At 36.1% G+C, this 25,423-nt stretch overlaps 1 protein-coding gene across 6 annotated transcripts in view; it reads left to right on the forward strand.

Annotated features, from left to right (window-relative positions):
* kaznb (kazrin, periplakin interacting protein b) overlaps positions 1–25,423 on the forward strand; it is a 211,314-nt gene that overhangs the window by 144,729 nt on the left and 41,162 nt on the right. For 5 of the 6 annotated variants that reach the window (XR_007828697.1, XM_051122503.1, XM_051122507.1 and 2 more), the window contains one exon: positions 18,630–18,737. Coding sequence is in view for 5 of the 6 variants with exons in the window: in XM_051122503.1 (XP_050978460.1) it covers positions 18,630–18,737 (108 nt within the window). In the remaining variant the exon portion in view is untranslated. Of the gene's footprint in view, positions 1–18,629; positions 18,738–24,329; positions 24,707–25,423 lie in introns of those variants that run through there. The other variant, XM_051122506.1, reaches the window with a different exon arrangement.

Consider the following 25,423-nt stretch of genomic DNA (forward strand, 5'->3'; position numbering starts at 1 on the left):
GTTCTACGTTAGAATACCCAACGGTGTCTCACTACCAATTTGTACGTATTTTAACAGGTCGCTAATTCGTACAAATTCATACGACCACGCTCATACAATTTTGTATGATTTGTCTAAACTCAAATGACAGGTAGGTTTAGGAACAGGTTAGGGCTATGTTATCCGTATGAATTCATACAAATTGGGGAACTTGTAAAATACATATGATTTAGCAAAAATTGTATGAGTGAGCTCATATGAATTTGTACAAATTGCCATGAGATTGGGTTAAAATGTCGACTCCTGCTTCAGCAGCACCACACGCATGTGTTGTGGTACTATAAAGGAGAAGTTCACTTCTAGAACAAAAATTTACAAGTAATTTACTCACCCCCTTGTCATCCAAGATGTTCATGTCTTTCTTTTTTCAGTTGTAAAGAAATTGTTTTTTGAGGAAAACATTTCAGGATTTCTCTCCATATAGTGGACTTCTATGGTGCCCCCGAGTTTGAAAATCCAAAATGCAGTTTAAATGCAGCTTCAAAGGGCCAGGAAGAAGGGTCTTATCTAGCAAAAAGGTTATTTTCTAAAAAAAATGTACAACTTACATACGTTTTAACCTCAAATGCTCATCTTGTCTAGCTCTGCGTGGACTCTGTGTATTCCGGTTCAACACAGTTCAAAAAACTCCCATCTCATTTTCTCCTTCAACTTCAAAACATGCAAAGAAGATCAAATGCCCTTTACAAAACTGCAATGTGGGATGACTTTGAAGTGAAATAAATGAAAATGAGATTGGGAGTTTTTAGACGTTCCCTAACCGTCATGAACCGGAATACACAGAGTTTACGCAGAGCTAGACAAGACGAGCAGGTAAAAAATAGTCTGAAACTGCACTGTGGAAGTTCAAACTCGGGGGCACCATAGAAGTCCACTTTATGGAGAGAAATCCTGAAATGTTTTACTCAAAAAACGATTTCTTTACAACTGAAGAGAGAAAGACATGAACATCTTGGATGACAAGGGGGTTGGTAAATCATCTCTAAATTTTTGTTCTGGAAGTGAACTTCTTTAATGAATGCGCATCAAAGACTGACACAGAAGAGGAGAAATTGTTGAATAAAGTCATTATTTTTGTTTTCTTTGCACACAAAAGTATTCTCATAGCTTTATAAAATTATGGTTGAACCACTGATGTCACATGGGCTATTTTAACAATGTCCTTACTACCTTTCTGAGCCTTGATCGTGTCTGCTGTGTTGCTGTCTGTGCAAGGTCAGAAAGCTCTTGGAATTTATCAAAAATATCTTAATTTGTGTTCGGAAGATGAACGAAGGTCTTATGGGTTTGGAACGACATGAGGGTGAGTAATTAATGACAGAATTCTTACTTGAACTAACCCTGTTTTTATAAAAAAAAAAAAAACGATTTATCAAATGCATAATGCATTTAACGCATTCCCTGGGAACCAAACCCATGACCTTGTCATTGCTAGTGCCATGCTCTACTCTTTGAGCTACAGTACTGTGATAAATAGTAAGTTGGATTTCACGCTCATTTAGTAGTTTCAAGTGATTTCATGGCACTCTTAATAATGAATATAGGAAGGACATTATAGGCTCCATTGTTGGGTTAATGAGAAGTTGCACATTGTTTTGCAACCTCTGTATTTCACTCAACCTCAAACTTTCCATTGAGTGACTGAAATGTAATTAAAAATGTGTACAACAAAGTTGTCAATCAAAGCAGATTAAGGCACAGCGCCTTTCATGTATCTGCATTTCTGCTGTCCTTGCTGTATTTTGTGTTTATGTAAGACTTACAAACTGTAATCATTGGACAGTGGAGCGTAACACTGATAATTGCCTACATTTACTGCACTTGACATTCTGTGAACGTGGATTCGGTTTGGCTTTGAGTGTAAACGATTTGAATGTAAAAGGCCGTCCTCACAGGGATAGTGACTTACAAAGATGCATCTCGAGCGCACAGTGAGATAAATCTTTGAGCATCAGTGCAAAAGAAGATGAGAAGACAGTCTATTTAGGAATAATAATGAAATGCAAAGCAAGAAGCAACCAAATGGGAAGAGTAAGGCGATTCATCAGATGTTAGCTATCTCACATTTCATTACTGAGATGCCAGTCATTCCCTCGCCGCTAATGCACATACTGACAGCTGTAAGCTTTGGATACCCAAAGGGCAGAGTAGGCACTTTTCTTTTTTCTCAAAGAGAGAAGCTCGTCCTGAATAACATTAATAAATCACTCTCAGTCACCGCCACCTGATACCTACTGCATAAAATTTTGTCGACAGATGCAGAAAGGCCTGTTTTGCTCAATTAAACACAGAGGACAGAGGTCACCAATTAGCAAACTAGCAGTCCAGATCTAGACCCATGATTGGTTCCACTGGGCTAGGAATCATTTATCATTAATTAATTATTCATTAAAATTTAGCAAGTTGTTTCTTCACATGAATTTATGTTTAATGTCATCCTTTATAGAGCCATTTATTTTTGTTTGTTTAACTGCTTGTATGATACATGATTCTTGATAAAGCTTCTTTGGAAAGTTAAAAAATAGACAAATAAGCCATCTCTGAGACTATTTTGACTATTTATGATTAATCATTGGTGGCTAACCGGAACATTTTAAATTAATTTGTTTGAAATTTACTTATTTAATTTCTTAGCAATACAACATATTGACTCTTCAAAGTCTGTGTTATTTTTGGACCTTGATTAATCGAACCATTGCTGTGAATGAAATTTAGACTCCCGGCGTCTTTGAGTTATTGAACACCCCTGACTGTGGCCTTATGAAAACTGCTGATCTTTGACATCTGTAGCAACAATGAAGTTGAACATGTTTTGGTGGTGGAAAACACTTGGTCGAGCTGTTCTGAATGTCAAAGTGCACTTGAGAAATCAAACTCAATTCATAAGATTATGTCCCAGATCTTGCGGCTAGCTGTATAGTGTGAATCCCATATTTGTTTTGACGCCTAGTTCTACAACTTGCCGGTGTATCCTTCAGTGGCAGGTGGAATTGAAATGTCAAATCCCTGTGACCTTTCCTCAAGATCCCCTGTGTGAGTTTCTGACCCTTAAAGAGCAGCTTGGATCATTAGTATCCAGCTAAGCCCTCTGTAACATTTAGATTGCCCTGCGCACCCAGTCAATCCCTTCTGAGTAAGCAATCATTCAGATCTGCAGGAAAACTACCCTGCACCATGTATTGGACCGTAAAGGCCCGAGAAGCACTTAACTAGATAAATTCATCCTTAGGAACCTGCAACACATCATAGCTGTTGCTTTAAAAAAAAAATTCTTATGTGCAAACATTACTTCAAAGAGCACCATTTTAGTTTACCTCAGGCTTTATTCGCTTTCTCCAGTGGACTATAATTTCTTATTTCTATGTGTTACTGATCTTTACACTTGGCATCTCTGTGTGATAGATATAGATATATTTTTTTGGGTGAAGTTAGGTTACATCATCTCTACCTCCACAACCCACAATCCCTTTCATTATGGACTGTACTGTAGACACTTTTCTAAATCAAAAGTCTCATCAGAGTGCTTTACTGACCTTACTGCTTAGTATGTTTTTGATTAAGACATTACCGGTTTTCCTGTTCACATTGTGGGATAATCCGTGATCTGCAGAGGATCTGTTAGACATTTGTAGAAAATATACACTACCAGTCAAAAGTTTTTTAAAGAAGTCTCTTCTGCTCACCAAGCCTGCATTTATTTGGTCCAAAGTACAGAAAAAACAGTAAAATTTTGAAATATATTTATTATTTAAAATAAATGTTTTCTAGTTGAATATATTTTAAAATGTAATTTATTCCTGTGATCAAAGCTAAATTTTCAGCATCATTACTCCAGTCTTCAGTGTCACATGACCCTTCAGAAATCATTCTATTATGCTGATTTGCTGTTCAAGAAACATTTATTATTATAATTATCAATATTTAAAACAGTTTTATTTCTTTGCTGATTTTTATTTCAGATAAATGCTATACTTCTGAACTTTATATTCATCAAAGAAACCTAAAAAAAAAAATTCTACTTAGTGGTTTTCAACATAATAATATAAACATAATAAAGTTTTTTTGAGCAGAAAATCAGAATATTAGAATGATTTCTGAAGAATCATGTGACTGGAGTAATGATTCTGAAAATTTACCTTTGAAATCACAAGAATAAATAAAATTTTAAAATACTGTGGTAGGATGAGCACATGACAGACACAGTGGGCATGACATCAGGCCTCGGAGAGGCTTTTATTAAACATAATATAAACAAAAGTGTCCAAAAAGGGTACATAAAGTGACCAAAATAAACAGAGGATCTGGCGTCCTCGTCGTGCTGGGGGTTCCGTGAAGGAGGGGCAGTGTTCGAAAGGAATGGGTCCAGGTAAGAGGCGGAGTCCGGCAGCCGAACGCGCTCCCGTCTCTGGTCCGCGGCCCTAGGGGTGACGGCTTCCTTCAGCGGCTACATCCTCCTTGGCTCACGGCAGTTCTGGGGGATTCAACGGCCTGGCATTCTCGCCCGCCAGCAGTCTAACGGGTGTGGTACTTGTCCGGACCATGGGTCCGGCAGCTCGTTGCTTCTGACGGCACTCTATCCCCTCAATGTTCCCTTCTTGGACCCATGAGGACACCAGCGTGCATGCACAGGGTAGAGACCAGTCTCCCGAGGAGAGACACGCTCAGCATTTCAACCGCGGCGGTGATGAGGCTTCACTTACTTCAGGTGTGCCTCATCACACGCCGCCAGAACTGGCTGTTTCGGCACCCCTCCTCTCTCGTACGCCCACTCCAGTCGGGAGCCTGGTGAACGGCCGCGATTAAGGGACGGGGAGATGCTGATAAGTAGAGGGAGGCAGCCGACTCGTCACAGTATATTCAAATAGAAAAGTTAAATGGTACAAATATTTCAAAATTTTGCTGTACTTCGGATCAAATAAAAGAAGGCTTGGTGAGCAGAAGAGACTTCTTTAAAAAACAAAAAATCTTACTGTTCAAAAACTTTGATTGATCTCAGACCAGTTTAATAATCTGGATTTTACCTATACTTTCTTTTGTTTTCTTGTCAGCCTCAGTTCATTGAGGAACTCAATAGAGCAGTGAGGAATGGTGAGGTGGAGGTAGAAATGTGACAGGTAATTTTCAAAACTGTACTCAACAGGAGTATCAAGAAAAACTCTGAAGGAATACCGGTGTCTTGTGTTGTCTTCGACTAGCTCTCTGTCTCCCGCTGCTTATAAAAGACTCATGTTTCAGTGTTTCCAGCGGATATTACAGAAAGCAGTCTATTGAAATATTTATCGTCACAGCTGACCTCACATGAACAGATCCCGTGTTCAAAGAGATTTGTTCCTCGTATTATTCTGACACGCCTCGTCACTCTGAACATTCCGCATGGAATTGTCTGTTTGCTCTTTATTCTATTCATCAGGAATGAGAGGTATTCTCTTGAAAAAGACTGTAAGACTAAGTTTACTATTTAAACCCTATGTACGTATGAGAAAAATCAATCGCTGAGCTCTCCGCATAAAATCCGGCCTACTGAACCCACTTGACTGATAGAGTAGTACTATATCATTATTGTGTATTTGCCACGAGGCAGTTGTTGCAAGAAATTCAATTTGCTTAAACTCATGAAGGCAACTATTTATCAGATATTACGATGATTCACCCAGGCCCCAAGTATTTCAGAGCGCCATTGACTACTTTGGAAATCTCTAAACTGCCTACAAAGCATTTTTCCCACACCAGTCATGAAAAGAACTGCAATGGCCTTCTGCGGCAAAGTGGCTCTTTGAATCATCGCCGGCAGCATTGTCTTTTGACAGCCATTGTCATTCAAATAGATTGTGCACTTGGTTTAGTGATACTTTGTCACCTTTGATAGTGCGCTATCAGTTCATTATCATTATAATGCTTCTTTAATACACTTTATTTGACTGATCCATCATCACCTACACAAAAGAATAGGAGTGAGTAATGAGTTTCCGAGACTTTCGTATTAGTGTGAGTCTGATATAGGTAGAGGATGGACGGAGTGCAGAGCGAAGCTAATGTCTAGGAAGTGGAGGTGAGTCCCTTTCATACCATGGAGATTTTTTTAATAACAGTCTTAGAATAGATATCTTGGCATCTAGAGCCATGCATTTTGTGTTATTTACAAAAGCTGCAATCATAACCAGTATGGCATATTGGTATTTATTTAAGCTCCTCAAAGGAAAAATGCTACACTTGAACATGCCATCACACACCATAATCAAACTTTAGAGATGGAATCCAGTGAAAAGTGCCTTTTTATTAGGTTCAAGAGGGATATACATGCAAGCTAGTATTCATTGATCTGTATGATTTGGATGTCTTTTAGCTTAGTTTAGTTTGTGTAGTCTTGATAGATCAGCAACAAATTGGTTTTGAGCTGATTTTAGCTACTTCAGTTTCAGTCGATATTACACATTTAAATGTTGATGATAATATCTGCCTGTTTTTACATTTACATTACCTTAACTTAAAAATACTCCTGATGTTGCACATTTTAGTGTGTTTTTTAAATGGATTATTCATTCATTCATTCATTCATTTATTTTAATAGAATGGAATTTTAATTTTGGCTATAACATGACACTAATTATTGACTTGCCATTTTTGCCCAGAAATGTATTTATTTCTTTATAATTGAATTTTAATTTTGGCTATAACATCACACCATTTTTGTCCGGAATTTTATTTATTTATTTATTTATTTTAATAAAATGGAGTTTTAGTTTTGGCTATGACATCACACTAATTATTAATTAATTTATTATTGTTTTATTTATTTTAATAGAATGACATTTTAGTTTGTTGTGGATATAACATCACTTATTTATTTATTTATTTAGAATTAAATTAACATTTTTGCCCAGATGTTTAGTTTAGTTTAGTTTAGTTTAGTTTAGTATAGTTTAATAAAATGTAATTTTAATTTTGGTCACACTAAAAGTCACACTAATTATTGATTTACCATTTTTGTACACAAATTTATTTATCTATCTATCGATCTATCTATTTATTTATTTTAGTAGAATAGATTTTTAGTCTTTGCTTTAACATCACACTAATTATTGACTTTTTTATTGACCATTTTTCCCAGAAATTTATTTATTTATTTATTTATGTATTTCAATAGAATGGAATTTTAGTTTTGGCTATAACATCACACTAATTTAATTTATTGTTTATTTATTTAGAATTAAATTAACATTTTTGCCCAGACATTTATTCTAGTTTAGTTTAGTTTAGTTTAGTTTAGTAGAATGGACTTTTAATTTTGGCTATAAAATCACACTAATTATTGATTTACCATTTTTGTCCAGAATTTTTATTTATGTATTTATTTCAATAGAATGGAATTTTAGTTTTGGCTATGACATCACACTAATTATTGACTTACCATTTTTGTCCAGTTATTTATTTTTTTATTTATTTAGAATTAAATTAACATTTTTGCCTAGAGATTTAGTTTAGTTTAGTTTAGTAAAATGGAATTTTAATTTTGGTCACACTAAAAGTCACACTAATTATTGATTTACCATTTTTGTCCACAAATTATTTATTTATTTATTTATTTTAGTACAATAGAATTGTAGTCTTTGTTTTAACATAACACTAATTATTGACTTACCATTTTGCCCAGAAATTTATTTATTTATTCATAGAAATTAATTAATTAATTTTAATAGAATGGATTTTTAATTTGGGCTGTAACATCACACTAATTATTGCTGAAACATTTTTTGCCCAGACATTAATGAATGAATTATTATTCTATTTTATGTTTCTAATTGATGTTTTATTAGAAATAAATGGTATATTGTTTTTATTAATGGCATCGAATTTTCATTTTATTTTTATTTTGGCCATAACCAAATTAATTCTAAGAATAACTATTGACTTTTCTTTCAGAATTCTATTTGTTTGACATTTTCTCTTAACGTACATGTAGCAAATGCTAACGGATGACTCTGTCTGCAGCTACTGATCTTTTTCCATTCTAAAGGTCGGTCCTAAACTTGCATCCGTTTTTGTGTGTTTTTCACATCCGTAGCAAGGTGTTTTGACAGATCAGAGCCACCGTACAAGCAAACACCAAAATCCAGAATTGCGTCTGACAAGTTTCATCCGCTTCGTCTCGCAGCACAAACTGAGTTCACAGAAATTAGTGGTCTTCTTATAATATGTGGCTCCAGTAACGTTAGCAAAGCATCAAAGTTTACTGACATCCTAAAGTAAACTATGAATCACCCGGGATAATCCTTCAGCTTCTTAAGGAGGTGTGCACAAAAAGCATTCTCTCCTTCCTCTTTATATCTTATAATTGGATGGACCCAATATGTCCTTTGTTTTTCTCTTTTAAGAAGAGAGTGCACAACAAAATCATCCTCACTGCTTTAAAGTTTCATTGTGTATTGTTTTACTAATTTTTTCCGAACGGATGAATTAATACGCATCGGACTCAGTGTGCAAGGTTTCTGTGCATGACGGAAAAACACATACAAAAATTTCGGACTTCAGTGTACAGTGACCTTTACTAGTAATGTTTACCACAGTCAGGCTTGGATTTAGGAAGAGGAATCTAATCCTTGACCAGCAGTTAAAAACTATATATATGATTACTGCACAGTGCATATGTAAACAGCTCTGATATGCAGTAATCTTTTTCTGCTTATCGCTTTTGGGATTCTTCCCACCCCCTGCTTCCTCTGTCTGTGCCTGTTTCATGCTGCTTAATTGCTGACCTTTGTATTCCATCTGCCCCTTATGTGCATCGCATCATGTCTCTGTTTAATGATCTGAAAACAGACACTGGCCTTTCACGCTGATCCAGAACCGATTCCTTACCCGAATCCTAATCTCAGCTGTCATTAAAGAAACTGGCAAATCATGTTTCATCCCTGCTGACAATTCCTGTTAGTGTTCCCATTTATCGGCATGACAGTTCCTCACATTGTCATTTCAAACACTTGTTTGCTACTGTAGAGTGTTAACTGGTTGGAGCTCTCATTGGTGAACCTAGTGTTCATTAGTAAAACTTTGTTGGTGGATGAATGTATGTTACTGATTCCCTCCGCAGTCTATGACGGAAGTGGCAGGTTTCCGATGAGGCGGAGAGTGTGTCTGCGGAAAGCCTCTGCTCTGGGCAGTCGATTGTTGCGGAGCTGACAGTATCACATACACGCAGTGGCAGTCAATCACACAGCCCTTGAAGCATCGTCTCAGGCTTAATGTGCAGTGAATGCAGCGCCTATTGATTTCCTCTGTTGTCCGTGACTATAAATACCGATTAATAAACAACATTTTTCCAGCCGCTGGCAACATCCTGTCCGCTGGGACAAAACTCAGGCTGAATTTCTGAGGGTTGAGAGAGATGGCAGAGACAGGGCTTGAGCTTTTGATCACTTGCACCCATCAGGACACTGAACACGGGCCCAGACGGGCACATATCTCATATAAATGGCATTCCAGTCAGTCACAAACCAGACAGGAAGTAGACTGGTGCAGAAGTAGTATTTATGTATGGGGCCCTAAATGTTTTGTGGTCCCAACATATTAGCGATGAGTTTTGACACAAATTTCACGATTTGATTCCAATTCACAAGCTTCGTGATCAGTGTAGATTATTTTGGATATATTAGGTACAGTCATGCCAAATATTCTTAAAGGAAAAAATCTCATGAGTCAGTTGTACCACATTACTATAATACCGAAGGTTAAAATTACAGTAGAGGTCAAAAGTTTACATACACCTTGCAGAATCTGCGAAATAATAAGAGGGATCTTATTTCATACAAAATGCATGTTATTTTTTATTTAGTACTGACCTGAATAAGATATTTAACATAAAATATGTTTACATATAGTCCACAAGAGGAAAAAAAAGCTGAATTTATAAGAATGATCCTGTTCAAAAGTTTACATACACTTGATTCCTAATACTGTGTTCTTGCCTGAATGATCCATAGCTGTGTGTGTGTGTGTGTACTTGTTCTTGCTACATTGTGGGGACCAAATGTCCCCACAAGGATAGTAAAACCTGAAATTTCTGACATTGTGGAAACCGGCCTGCGGTCCCCACAATGTTAAGAATTATTACAAATAGTAAATGATGTTTATCTGAAAGTGTAACGATGCAAACATGTTTTCTGTAAGGGGTAGGTTTAGGGTTAGGGTTGGGTTAGGGGATAGACAATATCGTTTGTTCAGTATAAAATCTATAGAAGTCTATGGAAAGTCCCCACAATTCACAAAAACAAACGTGTGTGTGTGTGTTGTGTGTGTGATAGTTGTTTCGCAGATTCTGCAAGGTGTATGTAAACTTTTAACCTCAACTGTAATTCAATAAAATAAATTAATACTGATATACTAAAATGGCGGATTAAATTGATCAAAAGTGACTAAAGACATTTATAATGTTACAAAAGATTTATATTTCAAATACTGTTCTTGTGAACTTTACATTCAACATTTAACAAAAAGAAATGCACCAGATCAGCATATTAAAATGATTTCTGAAGGATCATGTGGCTCTGAAGAGTGGAAAAATGGCTTTTGAAAATAAAGCTTTGCATCACAAGAATAAAGTGTATTTTGAAATACATTGAAACAGAAACTAATGTGTTAAATTCTAATGTTTCACAATATTACTTGATCAAATAAATGCAGCCTTGGTGAGCATGAGACGTTAAAAAAAGTTGTCAAAAGCCTTACTAACCCCAAACTTTTAAACTGCAGTGTATATTGTTACTTTCTTCTTCTTTTTTTATTGTTTTATATATATTTGTCTGTGTGTCACACTCAAACCAATGTAGCCCTGGTAGAGCTGCTGTGTTTAATTCAATACTTGCATGGTCACACTATTTTACATAGCCTCTTGGGACACTTTGTTAGACTTGATTTACATTTTTTCTGCATTTTTCACCTACGCAATTTTTCTTTTGCTCGAAAATACTTTTGCTCACTTTGTTTCTCCAAGGGTTAGTTTATCATGTGCAGGTGACACCCATTCACCCACTAAAATTAGATTTGCAATATTAACTTGAAATTTACACTTAGTAAAATTAATTTGTTTCTGTTCCCTAAATCCAGCCTTAAGGATTTCACTGTTGCAGACCAAACATAAAGACCCTAAAATAGTAGCATGAAGGATTTTCAAGCTTCTGAACCCACACAATATCCTCCTGTACTCCATTAATGCCAAAAAAACACAACTCTCTCCATTGGAGGGCCCAGCTTTCAGGCTGCCTTAAGCTTTTCTCCTTCCACACGTTTTCCTGACCCTTCTCACTTTTACCACAACTCCTAATCACAGAGAAGATTGTTTCGATTCATCAATGCCATCTGCGGCATAGCCGTGCTAATGATACTCTGTAACTGCTGGGTAATGCATCTAAGTGAGAAAAGCTTTTTTTGTACTGTCAGCATTCCTCCACACTGAATTTGGATGAGGTCTACTCGTTCGTGTTTGCGTCTGAGAGACATGACGTTTATTCGTAAATTTTAATGCTTTAATTATTAAGTATAGCTCAGAAACAGAGACCTAGATATAATTTCAACAGGAAACTTGATTTACAGTATTGATTTGTAATATTGACAACACTGATATTTTCTCTAGCCTTAAGGATCTACGCTGGTGGTGGTGAAATGTTAATTGAAAAAAATGTGATGGATTTTCAACACGGTTCACGGAGTCCATTTCAGCCTCTTAGTTAAATGTATGAATGCAGACAGAAATGCAAAACCCAAAATGTTTTTATTTATTTAGTGTGGAAAACTTCATCTTCAGCATTTATAAATCTGAAACCACATTGGCACTAATGCACATTTAATTGGCTTTCTCCAAATTAAATGTTCATAAGCGCCAGTGTGCGGATATGCTGTGGTGAATACTTAATGTAGTAAAGAGGATAAAAATTAGAAACAATTGCTAATTTTTGCTTTCAATAAAAGTTTACGTGAGTTTTAAGCCATCAACCGGTTTACAGTATTTGCATTAGCTTATTTTCTTTTGCTACAAATCAAAGCAGAAGATTTTTTAAATTATACAGCTATTTTGTTTGTTATTATAGCATCTAGACCCACCTTTAGGCAAGAACTGTATTTATATTTGTTCTTTTATTATGACTTTTCTCATGGTCCTTTTCACCCTTAGCGATGATTAATAATGCTTTGTGTTTTCTCGTTAACTAGAGGCTTTAACAGAGAAGCAAAGACTATCACATCTGTAATGGAATGCAAAGGGAGTTTAGCATCGGCAAACAGCTGAGGAACGGGATAATTGCAGCTTTAGTTTTATCCAAACAAACTAGGCCTATACAATAAATCCATCTTCTTGCTCACAATTATCTTGAAGTTCATTTAAATATCTAGCACACAGCCAGACACAGACTGTGACATAATCAGGCACAAGCCCCTCCCACACCACAGAGGTATTTTAAGCCATGTCAGCACGTCACTGGTCAAGATGTCTTGAGTGATGTGTGTTGACAGGTATTGCATTAATAAGGAAGTGCTGGGGCGCCTAGAGACACACTGATTGACAATATGCTGTCTCCATGTCTGGCCAAGTTGACCTCCTGCCCACCTAGGAAAAATCAACCTCTCTGTAGTGTGTATATGTGGGTTTTGGTCGTCACCAGAGAGACAAAGGTGAGCTGCCAGGGGCCAGGCTATTTGTCAGCAGTATTCATGGCAGTGCTCCCAGCAGACTGCGTTTGTCTATTATTGTGTGTTAGTTGCATATAGATTTATATTGACAGTGGGACTCAAGCCATATCTAGGGACCAGAATATCATTCCTGCTAAATAAGAAATAAAGAAACATGCTGAAAAATGTCCATCAACAGATGTCCGTGGAAAAGCCTAGGTTGGTTTAAAGCGATAAATGAACATTCGGTCATTAATTACTCATTCCAAACACGACCTTCATTCACCTTCAGAACACAAATTAAGATAATTTTGATGAAATATGAAAGCTATCTGACCCTGCATAGACAGCGACGCAATTGACACGTTTAAGGCACAGAAAGGTAGTAATGAAATTATAAAAATAGTCCATGTGACATCAGTGGTTCAACTGATTTTATAAAGCTACTAGAATGCTTTTTGTTCTCAAAGAAAACAAAAATATTAACTTTATTCAGTTTGTCCTTACTACCTTTCTAGGCTTTGAACGTGGTAATTGTGCTGCTGTCTATGCAGGGTCAGAAAGCTCTCTTGAAGGCCTTACAGGTTTGGAACGACATGAGGGTGAGTAATTAATGACATAATTTGTATTTTTTTGGGTGAACTATCCCTTTAAAGTGCTTTTTTTTAAACCAGCCTAAGCTGGTAAGCATGGTTAGCTGTGCAACTAGATAAAAAGTGTCAAAACCCCCTCTAAAAACAACAAACAGACCAGCCTGCCTAAGCTAGGACCAGAAAACTGGCTTAGGCTGGTTTAAGATGTATTTTTTAAAAACCATCCTGAGCTGGTCTTTCAATATGGTCACTAGTTAGCTAGGCAACTAGCTGAAAAATGTCAAAAACCTCCCCAACACCAGGCAATAAACCAGCCTGATTAAGCTTAGACTGGTTTAAGATGTTGTTTTTTTCAGCAGTGTTAGAATGACTTAGGTCCTTAAAGGATAAGTTCACTTCCAGAACAAAAATTTACAGATAATTTACTCACCCCCTTGTCATCTAAGATCTTCATGTCTTTCTTTCTTCAGTCGATAAGAAATTATGTTTCTTGAGAACAACATTCCAGAATTTTTCTCCATATAGTGGACTTCAATGGTGCCCCCAAGTTTGAACTTCAAACAAGCGGTCGGTCATTTTTAAAACAAATAGACAATTTATATACTTTTTAACCTCAAATGCTGAACTTGTCTCAACTCTGAGATGCGCATACGTAATCTGTGTAATCCAGGTCAAGATAGTTAGGGTAGGTCGAAAAACTCCCGTCTCGTTTTCTTCTTCAACATCAAAATCGCATCGCTGTTTTACCTTTTTTTGTATAGGGCATTTGATGTTCTTTGCATGTTCACTTTCTAAACACCGGGTCGGTACTTCTGCAGCAATGTAGGACAATTTTGAAGTACCGTAACTGTATTAGCCATATTGACCTGGGAAAAAACAGTTCATGCAGACCTAGACAAGATGAGTGTTTAAGGTTAAAAAGTATACAAATTGTCAATTTGTTTCGAAAATGACCAATCGTTTCGCTAGATAAGAACCTTCTTCCTCGGCTGGGATCGTTTAGGGCCCTTTGAAGCTGCATTTAAACTGCATTTTTGAAGATCAAACTTGGGGGCACCATTGAAGTACACTAAATGGAGAGCGTTCCTGAATTTTTTTCCTAAAAAAACATAACTTCTTATCGACTGAAGAAAGAAAGACATAAACACCTTGGATGACAAGGGGGAGAGTAAATTATCTGTACATTTTTGTTCTGGAAGTGAACTTCTCCTTTAAGCAACCATTAATTCAAGTCTCGCAACACATCATATCAAAGCCTTCTAGCCATATGTTGTTTTGTTTTTGCATTCATTTCTGCACAGCCATTGTGTCAGCAAACCCTTTTGATATCTCTCCATTATTTTCATAACCTTTGACCCTGAGATATAAAGTTTATATCTAGTACGGTGGAGGCCAACATACTGCTCCACAGGATCATCTGACTACTCCAGACTGTATTATTTCACTTAAGCTGATATGATTGTAATGTTTGGCTGCTTTCGTGGCACTAATGTGATAGCAAAGGGCAGAAATATATTTTTTAGCCTAATGATGGTGTATTCAAACAGAATTATAGCTGGGGTAAGCAGTCTTGATATACAGAAATGTCTGGAACGTGTGAAAGTTTAATGATAATGACTCTCTAAATTGTCCAAAGGCAACGTGAGGATGGCACTTCGGTGGTATAAAAGGGAAAAATGAACTCTATAAAGCCTCTTTCTAAATAGTGCTTTTATTTGGTATAGCGATAGAAATATTTCAGAAATGAAATCAGCAGTCCTTTAAAATCCCCAAACGAGTCAGTCCTGAGGCAAAACTGAGGAAATAGAAAAGACTTTGATCAGGGTGGACGCCATGCTTTGTATGATGTGAAAGAAATGAGACATTTTGGGTTGTGCTAATAGGTCAATGCCAAAGAGAAATATCTTTGAGTGCAACCTCCTACAAGCCCTCTTTGGTTTAAAGAAATGTTTGACGGTTTCTATGTCCAGGGACCTTTTTATAGTCAGGAGTAATTTTCTAAACTAAAGATTGTGATATTAATCAAGATGATCAAACACGAGTAATTCAGTTCCATAAAGCAGTTCATTCAGTACAAACACGTATTATATACTAATAGAAGAGCATTACATTCAGGGTCAGTAAATCTCTCAATGCACCATTGCCCAGTTTTGTCTTTACTTTCTACTTAAACATTTAGCTATTATGTTAATGATTGGTTCATTCTCTCTATTTATTTAACAGCCTCTGTGCACCAAAAAGAATTAAGCCTTGAATAATGTGCTGCACTTTACAGCTGCATCGTATTATGTGCGATAACTCATGCACAAATACCATTATTTGATTTTGTAACTTCAGTAAATGAAGTTTTTCAACAAACTGCCTATTTCAATGTCATTAATATGCATTAAATGTTTCAACTAGCTTTGTCATGACATTAGTAAACCAGCAGAGCACGGATTTGTGAAGGGCCCTCTTAGATACAGGGCATTTTTAAACAATAATGAAGGCTTTCAGTCAATACCTTGTAAGCAAAAGCATTTGTAAAACTGGGCTGACATAAAAAGCAGAAATGTGAATTCAGTCATTCATCACCATTGACCCATTCCTGAAAGTGATACCATGACACAACAGGGATGTTATTGACTAAAGTCGGGCTGAAAACATATTTCTTTATGAACCCCTCTTGGCTGCAGGGGTTCCTACATTTTTAGAACAATGAATCCATGACTTCTCAAGTCTAATTTATTCATTTTCTACCTTTTAAAATATTATTGTGGTATTTCGGTTTTATTTTGTTCTGTTCTTTTCAATTCTGTTTTGTTTTTCTCTTTACTTAAATGGATAGTTCACCAAAAAATTAATAGTCTGTCATTAATTACTCATGTCGTTCCAAACCCGTATGATCTTCATTTATCTTTGGAACACAAATTAATATATTTTTGATAAAATCCAAGAGCTTTCTGACCTTGCACAGACAGCAACCCAACTGACATGTTCAAGGCCTTAATTTTTATAAAGCTACAAGAATTCTTCTTGTGCACAAAGAAAACAAAATGAATGGCTTTATTCAACAATTTCTTCTTCGGCGTGTGCTCATGACATTACCATAATGCATGTGGTGCTGCTGATGCAGAAATTGTCTTTATTTTTGGTCTTTTTTGTAGCTTCATAAAATTAAGGTTGAGCCACTGATGTCACAAGGGCTATTTTAACGATGTCCTTACTATCTTTCTGGGCCTTGAACGTGTCAGTTGCGCTGGTGTCTATATGAAGTCAGAAAGCTCTTGGATTTCATCAAAAATATCTTAATTTGTGTTCTGAAGGTGAACAAAGCTCTTACAGGTTTGAAATGACATGAGGGTGAGCAATTAATGACAGAATTCTAATTTTTGGGTGAACTAACCCTCTAATTTTCCTTTATTTTTTAATTTAACATTAACGGAGAAGTTCACTTCCAGAACAGAAATTTACAGATAATTTCCTCACCTCTTTGTCATACAAGATGTTCATGTCTTTCTTTCTTCAGTCGTAAAGAAATTGTTTTTTGAGGAAAACATTTCAGGAATTTTCTCCATATAGTGGACTTCAATGGTGCCCACAAGTTTGAACTTCCAAAATGCAGTTTAAATGCAGCTTCAAATGGCTCTAAATGTTCCCAGCCGAAGAAGAATGGTCTTATCTAGCGAAATGATCAGTCATTTGCGAACCAAATTGATAATTTATATACTTTTTAATTTCAAATGCTCGTCTTGTCTCGTCTCTGCAATGCGCATGTGTAGTCTGTGTAATCCGGGTCAATACACTTAAGGTTATGTCGAAAAACTACCATCTTGTTTTCTTCCCCAACTTCAAAATCATCCAACATCGCTGTTTTATCTTCTTTGCATGTTCACTTTGTAAACACTGGGTTGGTACTTCTGCGATGATGTAGGATGAGATGGGAGTTTTTCTAAAAAAACAGTTTACGAAGACCTGAACAAGACGAGCGTTTGTGGTTAAAAACTATATAAACTGTCAATTTGTTTTGAAATGACTGGTCGTTTCACTAGATAAGACCCTTCTTCCTTGGCTGGGATCGTTTAGAGCCATTTGAAGCTGCATTCCTGAAATGTTTTCCTCAAGAAACATAATTTCTTTACAACTAAAGAAAGAAAGACATAAACATCTTGGATGACAACGGGGTGAGTAGATTATCTGTCAATTTTTGTTCTGGAAGTGAACTTCTTTAATATAATACTTTATGCATGTTATCTGTGTTGTCCCTTAACCACTTGGTATCCTTAGTCTGAAAAATAAGTTTGAGGAGCCCTGTTATAGCTAGTAAAATGCACTGTGGCATAAGGGAGTAAACAAGAGTAGTGTTACACGTCCGAGAACAGAATAAGTCACAGTAGGTGCTGTGTAAGTGTAAGCAGGTAACAGAAGCAGACACAGAGATAGAGTAGAAAAGGGCACTTGAAGAGACTTCAATTAGCAGCATCAGTTCAGGTGTGCAGCCGGCCGTGAAGCCTGAGCCACGGGAGGGAGAGGAAGAAAGAACAAGCAGTGCTGAGATGGTATCTGTTAAAGGGAACGGCGAAGGATGAACGTTGTCTGACATAATGATGTGGAAAATGACAAGTACCATTTCATATCTCCTGTCAAAGCTCATGGTAATTGACACACAATGCACACAATTCCTCACGGAAGTGACATGCCGGGACACTCCATGTCGGCGTTAGGTGGTGCAAGGTGCGTGATATGACAAAAGAGGCATTTATTTATGATACAGTCTGGTGAAAGATCGGTACGCCGCCCTTGTTCCGTTTTCGCAGATACACGGAAATCCCTCATGGCTTTGGAGAAACGTACTACGTTGGCGCGGAGGAAGATGATTGATGGTGGTTGTAAATCTCAGCGCTCCCTCGTCCTCATCAAACGAACATTGTTAGATTTCCTCTCCCCTTTCAGATCCCAGGGAAAATCATGATTCAGTGTGTTGTTCCTTGCACTGTACATGAAATTGCTACCTGTCACTTTCAATGCACATTGATTACGACTACGGCGTGGGCCGCGGACAGAGGGTGATTATTTGTCTTTAAAAGCCATTCAGTGGATGTGGCGTTTTTGCGTGGTGCGTGTCACTGTTTCAGAGTTAATTACAGATGAGCAGTAATAGCTGCGAGATGCTCGGTGAGTCACGAGCCAGAGACGCAGCGACACTCTCCGCACGCCTTTTTTCGTAGGAGGCCTGCACTTTGCCACCCTCGACCACTTACAAAGGCGAAAATGTCAGACCTCTCTGTTAGCTTGGACCTGATGAAACGAAAAAGCTTGAAGAAGCGTAACGATCAAATCTTTTGTGTTTCTGTCTTGCAGATCCTTCGCTCCACCACCGGCAGAAAGCAGTGGTTTCTGATCTCACTTTCCAGACGGGCATGTCGAGTTTGATGGACTTTGGAACTCCAGATTCTTCACTTGACAAAGGTAAGATCTCCAAATATGCAAAAGCACGACGTTACAATGCTTAGTAGTCGTTTTCCACAGGCTGTGAACGTGGGTAATTTATCACAGCGCTGAAAGGCAAATAAAACAAAACCATTGTCCTGTGGATTCTCAGCTTTTTTCCCCCACTTACGTGTTGGAGCAAAGTGTATGCGACTAAAGAAATGCACTTCTACAAATTGCGAGAGAGTCATCTTCCAAGAAAACAAAAAAAGCTTTGTCTGATTCGTATAATGTCACCCGCTGTGGGGAGGCGTCATTATGAAGTGTATTGATCAAACTGGGAATTGAACAGAATCTCGAAGTCTTATTCTAGACATCCCATTTTCCACACATAATGACGCCTGTTATTCTCTATTGCGTTTCCTCGGAGTGCTGTCCTCCTAAATCATAATCTTTATGTCTTTATCAAAGCCAACATCACAAAGAAGCCAAACTACCCTCGTTGGATGATAGAGGGTCTTCATTTTAACCAGTACAGGGAATGATTTTCGACTTCACTCAGGCTGATGGCGAACACTGCACGCTAATGCATTGACAGCACCCGCAGAATGCGTTAGCATGTGCTTTATATTAGTATACACACACTAATATGCATACTAATTTGTTTTAGTTTGTGCAGTCTGTTCTGCTCTATTATGCTCTCTTTTATATTTATTTCTGTTTTGTTGTTCTGTTCTGCTGCTCATTTCTGTTCTGTTTCTTTCTGTTCTTTTAGTTTGTATTCTTTTTTGTTCATGTTCAGTTCTGTGTTCATTTCTATTCTGTTTTTTTCTTTCTGTGGTTTTGTTGTGTTTGTTCTGTTCAGCTAATTTCTGTTTAATTTGTTGATTTGTTCTTTTAATTTCTGTTTAGTTTTTTTGTTTATTTGTTCATTCCTTTTCTATTCTGTTTTGCTCTGTTCATTTCTGTTGTGTTTTCTGCTCTTTTCATGTCTGTTTTGTTCTGTTCCTTTCTATTTTGTTTTTCTCTATTTGTTTCTATTTTGTTTATATCTGTTCATTTCTATTCTGTTTTACTCTGTTTACTCTTTATGTTCTGTTTTGTTATTTTCTGATTTAATTTTTGTTCTGTTCTTTTCTGTTCAATTCAATTATTTTTGTCCTGTTTGTTTCTGTTATATTCCTTTCTAATCTGTTTAATCCAGTTCTGACTTGATTTTTTTTTCCAGTTATTCCATTATTATTATGTTTTGTTCTGTTCTGTTAATTTCTGCTCTGTTCTTTTCTTTCTATTCTGTTTTGTTCTGTTCTGTTAATTTCTAATTTGATTTTTGTTCTGTTCTTTTTTGTTCAATTCAATTACTTTTTGCCTTGCTCATTTCTATTCTATTCTATTCTGAGTTGACTTTTGTTCTTTTTTCTTCCATTATTCCATTATTATTGTTTTATTCTGCTTTGTTGATTTCTGTTCTGCCAGGTTCTTTCTATTCTGTTCAGTTCTGTTAATTTCTGTTCTGCTCTGGTCTTTCTGTTTTGTACTGTTTTTTGTTCTTTTATTCTGTTAATTTCTAATTTGATTTTTGTTCTGTTCTTTTCTGTTCAATTACTTTTAGTCTTGTTCTATTCTGTTCTGTTCTGTTCTATTCTGACTTGATTTTTGTTCTTTTCTGTTTCATTATTCCATTATTATTGTTTTATTCTGTTCTGTTAATTTCTGTTCTGTTAATTTCTGTTCTTTCTATTCTGTTTTGTTCTGTTCTGTTCATTTCTGATTTGATTTTTGTTCTCTTCTTTTTTGTTCAGTTCAATTACTTTTTGCCTTGTTCATTTCTATTCTATTCTATTCTGACTTGATTTTTGTTATTTCTCTTCCATTATTCCATTATTATTGTTTTATTCTGTTCTGTTGATTTCTGTTCTTCCCTGTTCTTTCCATTCTGTTCTGTTCTGTTCATTTCTGTTCTGCTCTGGTCTTTCTATTCTGTTTTGTACTGTTTTTTGTTCTTTTATTCTGTTAATTTCTAATTTGATTTTTGTTCTTTTCTGTTCTTTTCTGTTCAATTCAATTACTTTTAGTCTTATTCTATTCTATTCTATTCTATTCTATTCTGTTCTGTTCTGTTCTGATTTGTTTTTTGTTCTTTTTTTTTAGTTCCATTATTCCATTACTATTGTTTTATTCTTCTCTGATCATTTCTGTTCTACTCAATTCTTTCTATTCTGTTTTGTTTTAATTTATATCATTTTTATTCTATTTTATCCTATTCTGATTTGATTTTTGTTCTGTTCAATTCAATTATTTTTGCCTTGTTCTGTTCTAACTAACAGAAATACCAGAAAGTATCTTGGTAGTACTATGCTTTTTAGTGATAGACCCATATGCTGGCCAAGTTGGTTAATCTGTCCATATTTTGTGATTTTGAGGTAACTGGCTGACGAAGCTGCCTGTTGCCCAGCCGTTTTAGAATGTGTGTTTGTCTAGTTTTAGATTTTGTGTATGTCTCTTTTCAACAGAATTTTACCATCAGTACCACGGTATGTCAGCATATCACAGTATTTTCAGATGGTGCTGTCACAGGATCGTTTTGTTCTACCTTTTCCTTTCTCTTTCTTTCATTTTTGTTTTTATTCCCTCTCTTTTTTCTGTTTCTATTCTATTCCCTTGTGTTGTTCATTTCACCCTGCGCGAAAAGCATTATTGATGTTGTGCTTGCTGTCAGTGCTTCATTATTCCCAGCCGAGCCTTAAATTGTTTTGAAAGATAACGTTCGGTTTGCCAGGCAACTGTATCTATGCAGTTGAGAAATAAAAGGAAGCAGGCAGCCATATTAGAGATGCTTTAATGTACTAAATTCATTACTTTCAGCCTCATGTGCCCATACAAGCTCACTTTTGTGCAGCACCCCTCAGAAAACAGCAACTCAACAAATACTCTCCAGCTGAGCTTTCTCTGATGGACACATGTACATTTAATCAACACACAAGAGCTCTTGGGCCCATCCTGTCTGATGTTAAGGCAGTCACTCATTCATTACATAAACAGCATATGCTTCAAAGTATCACACTGAGTTGTTTGTGTACGAACTGGTCATTTTTTTCCCAGCAGGCACTCTGAACTCAGCACCAGCATCGTGGTCTTTAAGAGAGAGTGATAAAAGGAGAGATGAGTCAGTGTTAAGACCCTGAGAGCCCTTGAGTCCTCCTGCCTGGCTGTTTTTGAGACTGCCACTCGCTGTAGGTTGAAGCCGGTGCACTGTGACAGAGAGTTGGCCCCTATCTGCCGGTGGCTCCATTAGATCCATGAGAAAGAGGACACTCATCCAGCCCTTTATCTGACAATACGTCCCACAGAGTCTACAGCAAAGAATTATGGGATGTGGAGGGAGAAAGATGGTGGACAAAAGTGGATATAGTCCAAGAAAGAGCAAGTTCATAAGGGGGTTCATAAGAGTCACAGTGATAGTCGACATGCCTTAAAGGAATAAATCAATCGAAACTGGAAATTCAGTCATCCTTTACTCTCCCTCAAGTCATTCTAAGTTTTAGTTTCTTTCTTCAATGAAAGATAAACTTTAGCAGAATATCCTGAATGCTCCATTCTACACAATAAAAGTAAATAGCACTGAAATGACAAAAAAAAAAAAAAAAATAGTTTTTTTTATTATTTTGTAGTTCTCATATCAGTTTAATCTATTAATAGGTTTGTTCATTGTTTTGGCTCATTTTTCTCTCATTTTAAATAAATTAATAAATATAATTTCCAGACAAATATCCAGATTTTCAAATAGCTGTATCTCAGCCAAATATTGTCCTATCCTAACAAACCATATATCAATGGAAAGCTTATTTATTTTCAGATGATGCATATATCTCAATTTAAAAAAATTGACCCTTATGACTGGTTTTGTGTTCCAGGGTCACAAATCATAATACTTTCATCAACACTTTTTATAGCAGTTTTATTAATAGTAAGTTCATTAATAGATACATTTTTAGCTAATTTTATATGACAATGAAAATTATAAAAAAAGTACCCAAAAGTAGTCTGTATGATTTAATTTGTAGTTTTTACTTATCTTGTACTTTTGTTAATTGTAATATTTAGCTGATTTTGAAAACCCAAATAATGCTAAAATAACCGAGATAAAAGCATAATAAAACTACTTGTATACTATATCATAGTTTTGTGGGGGAAAAAAGTAAAATTCAAGTCATATGGACTACTTATGTCAGTTTTATTAATAATAGGTTCATTAACATTTTGAATAAGCGAATAACACCAAAATGACAAAAAAAGGATAATAAAACTACTAGCAAAATTCAAGTCATACGGACTATTTATATGTCAGTTTTATTAACAATAGGTTCATTAATAGGTACATTTTTAGCTAATTTTGAATAAGCAAATAACACCAACATGACAAAAAAGCATAATAAAACTACTTGTATAGTATATCATAGTTTTGTGGGGGAAAAAACTAAATTTAAGTCATACAGACTACTTATATGTCAGTTTTATTAATAATAGGTTCATTAATAGATACAAGTTAGCTAATTTTTAATAAGTTAATAACACCAAAATGACAAAAAGAAAAAACATAATAAAACTACTTGTAAACTATAATAGTTTTGGGGAAAAAAGCTAAATTCAAGTCATATGGACTACTTATATGTCAGTTTTATTAATAATAGGTTCATTAAATATATTTTTAGCTAATTTTGAATAACACAAAAATGACAAAAAAAAGCATAATAAAACTAACTGTATATTATATCATAGTTGTGTGGGGGGGAAGCAAAATTCAAGTCATACGGACTATTTCTATGTCAGTTTTATTAACAATGGGTTCATTAATAGGCACATTTTTAGCTAATTTTGAATAAGCGAATAACACCAAAATTACTAAAAAGCATAATAAAACTACTTGTATATTATATCATAGATTTATGAGGGGGAAAAATCTCATTTCAAGTCATACAGACTACTTATATGTCAGTTTTATTAATAATAGGTTCATTAATAGGTACATTTTTAGCTAATTTTGAATAAGTGAATAACACCAAAATGACTAAAAAAAGCATAATAAAACTGCTTGTATATTATATCTTAGTTTTGTGGGGGGGAAGCAAAATTCAAGTCATACGGACTACTTCTATGCCAGTTTTATTAATAATAGGTTCACTAATAGATACATTTTTAGCTCATTTTGAATAAGTGAATAAATGCAAATACAAAAAAGCATAATAAAACTTGTATCATAGTTTTATATCATAGTTTTGTGTAAAAAGAGAGCAAAATACAAGTCGTACGGACTGCTTTTATAGTTCTTTTAAATCTTTTTTGGTGCTCGACAGCTATAGTCCTTATTAATTTCCATTAAATGACAAAGAGCAGCACAAACAGTTCTCGTTGTTCGCTGCAAAAATAAATACGGGTTTGAGCAAGTAAATGATGACAGAATTTTCATTTTTGGGGAACTGTTTCTTTAACATTAAGAGAACAGTCTGTCTGTCTTGTTTCCACCATTAGATGGAGCTGCAGGGCCTCTGTAGAGAGACTCACCTGCCCTCTCACCTGATCAGAAATGCTATTTGTCTCCTCCCCATGTCCAATGAATGCGCCTGTTCAAACACGGCTTGGAAAAGCAGTGCCATTTTCCTTTTGAACTCTCTGCGCCTATTAGGCCGGGAGGAGTATGTGTGTGTGTAACAGAGAGCGAGAACAGGTAGGAAGGGTGTAGAGGGGGTGGGGAACAAGAGAAACTCCCAGAACAGGTATACGGACTCAGAGAGGAAGGCGGCTCAAACTTGTTTATACTCACTTGGGAACACCTCCTTAGTAACCTGTCAGGGAGGAGCACGCAGGCAGCGGTAGGAGTGAACTGTGTACCTGTGTGATGTTTAGTTCAGTTTTCTTGCTATGAGAAGAAGCACCGGTGCTGACAGTGGAGCCTGCCGGAGCCGGCACTGTGGGGGGCATGAGATCTGAAAGAGAGGAGGGCAGACCAGGTGAGTGTTTCTGTGCGTACGTGAGCTCAAGATGGAAACCACAGCCATAACAAACCTCTGAATCATATATCCAGCTGACTAGGCATGTAAATCTGTACAATTCACGTGTGCCGGCAGGTGTTGTAAATTGGGTGACCTGTATCATTGAGTTTCGTTTGCTAAACCTGTTGTATAAGAGAGAAATTGCGATTAATAAAAAATATTATGGCTATCAGAAGGTTACATTTTTTTTTTTTTTAAATCCAGTAGGTTGTAATATAAATTAAAATGGATTTACTGATAGGGCAAATAAGTTTAAAAAGGTTGGGATAAACTGACCTATATCCTATATTGCCGTTAAAACCTTTAGTATTTAATGGATGAGCAACTTTTAGATTATTTGATGAGTCAAGCACATACAAAGCATGTACTTGTCTTTAATTTCATGTAATCTTGAGTAATACTATGATTTACCATGTGTGACGTGTAGCTCTAACCCAGTAATCAGCTGTAATTACATTAGTGACACATATGTTGTTTATGAGATCATATAAGATTGTGGTCATACAGAGGCAACGTGCTGTCTGTTTATGTGAGCAATATTTGCACATCCCTTTATCAGACCAATAATCTTTCACAATAATCTGCTTTGAATGTATGAAAATGATTAGAGTGATCGAGTGAAATGTTTTAGGGAACTGTGTTGTAACAGTCATGTAAATGGTGAAATTAAAAGAA

Source organism: Labeo rohita, chromosome 11 (assembly GCF_022985175.1).
Source record: "Labeo rohita strain BAU-BD-2019 chromosome 11, IGBB_LRoh.1.0, whole genome shotgun sequence".
NCBI lineage: Eukaryota > Metazoa > Chordata > Actinopteri > Cypriniformes > Cyprinidae > Labeo > Labeo rohita.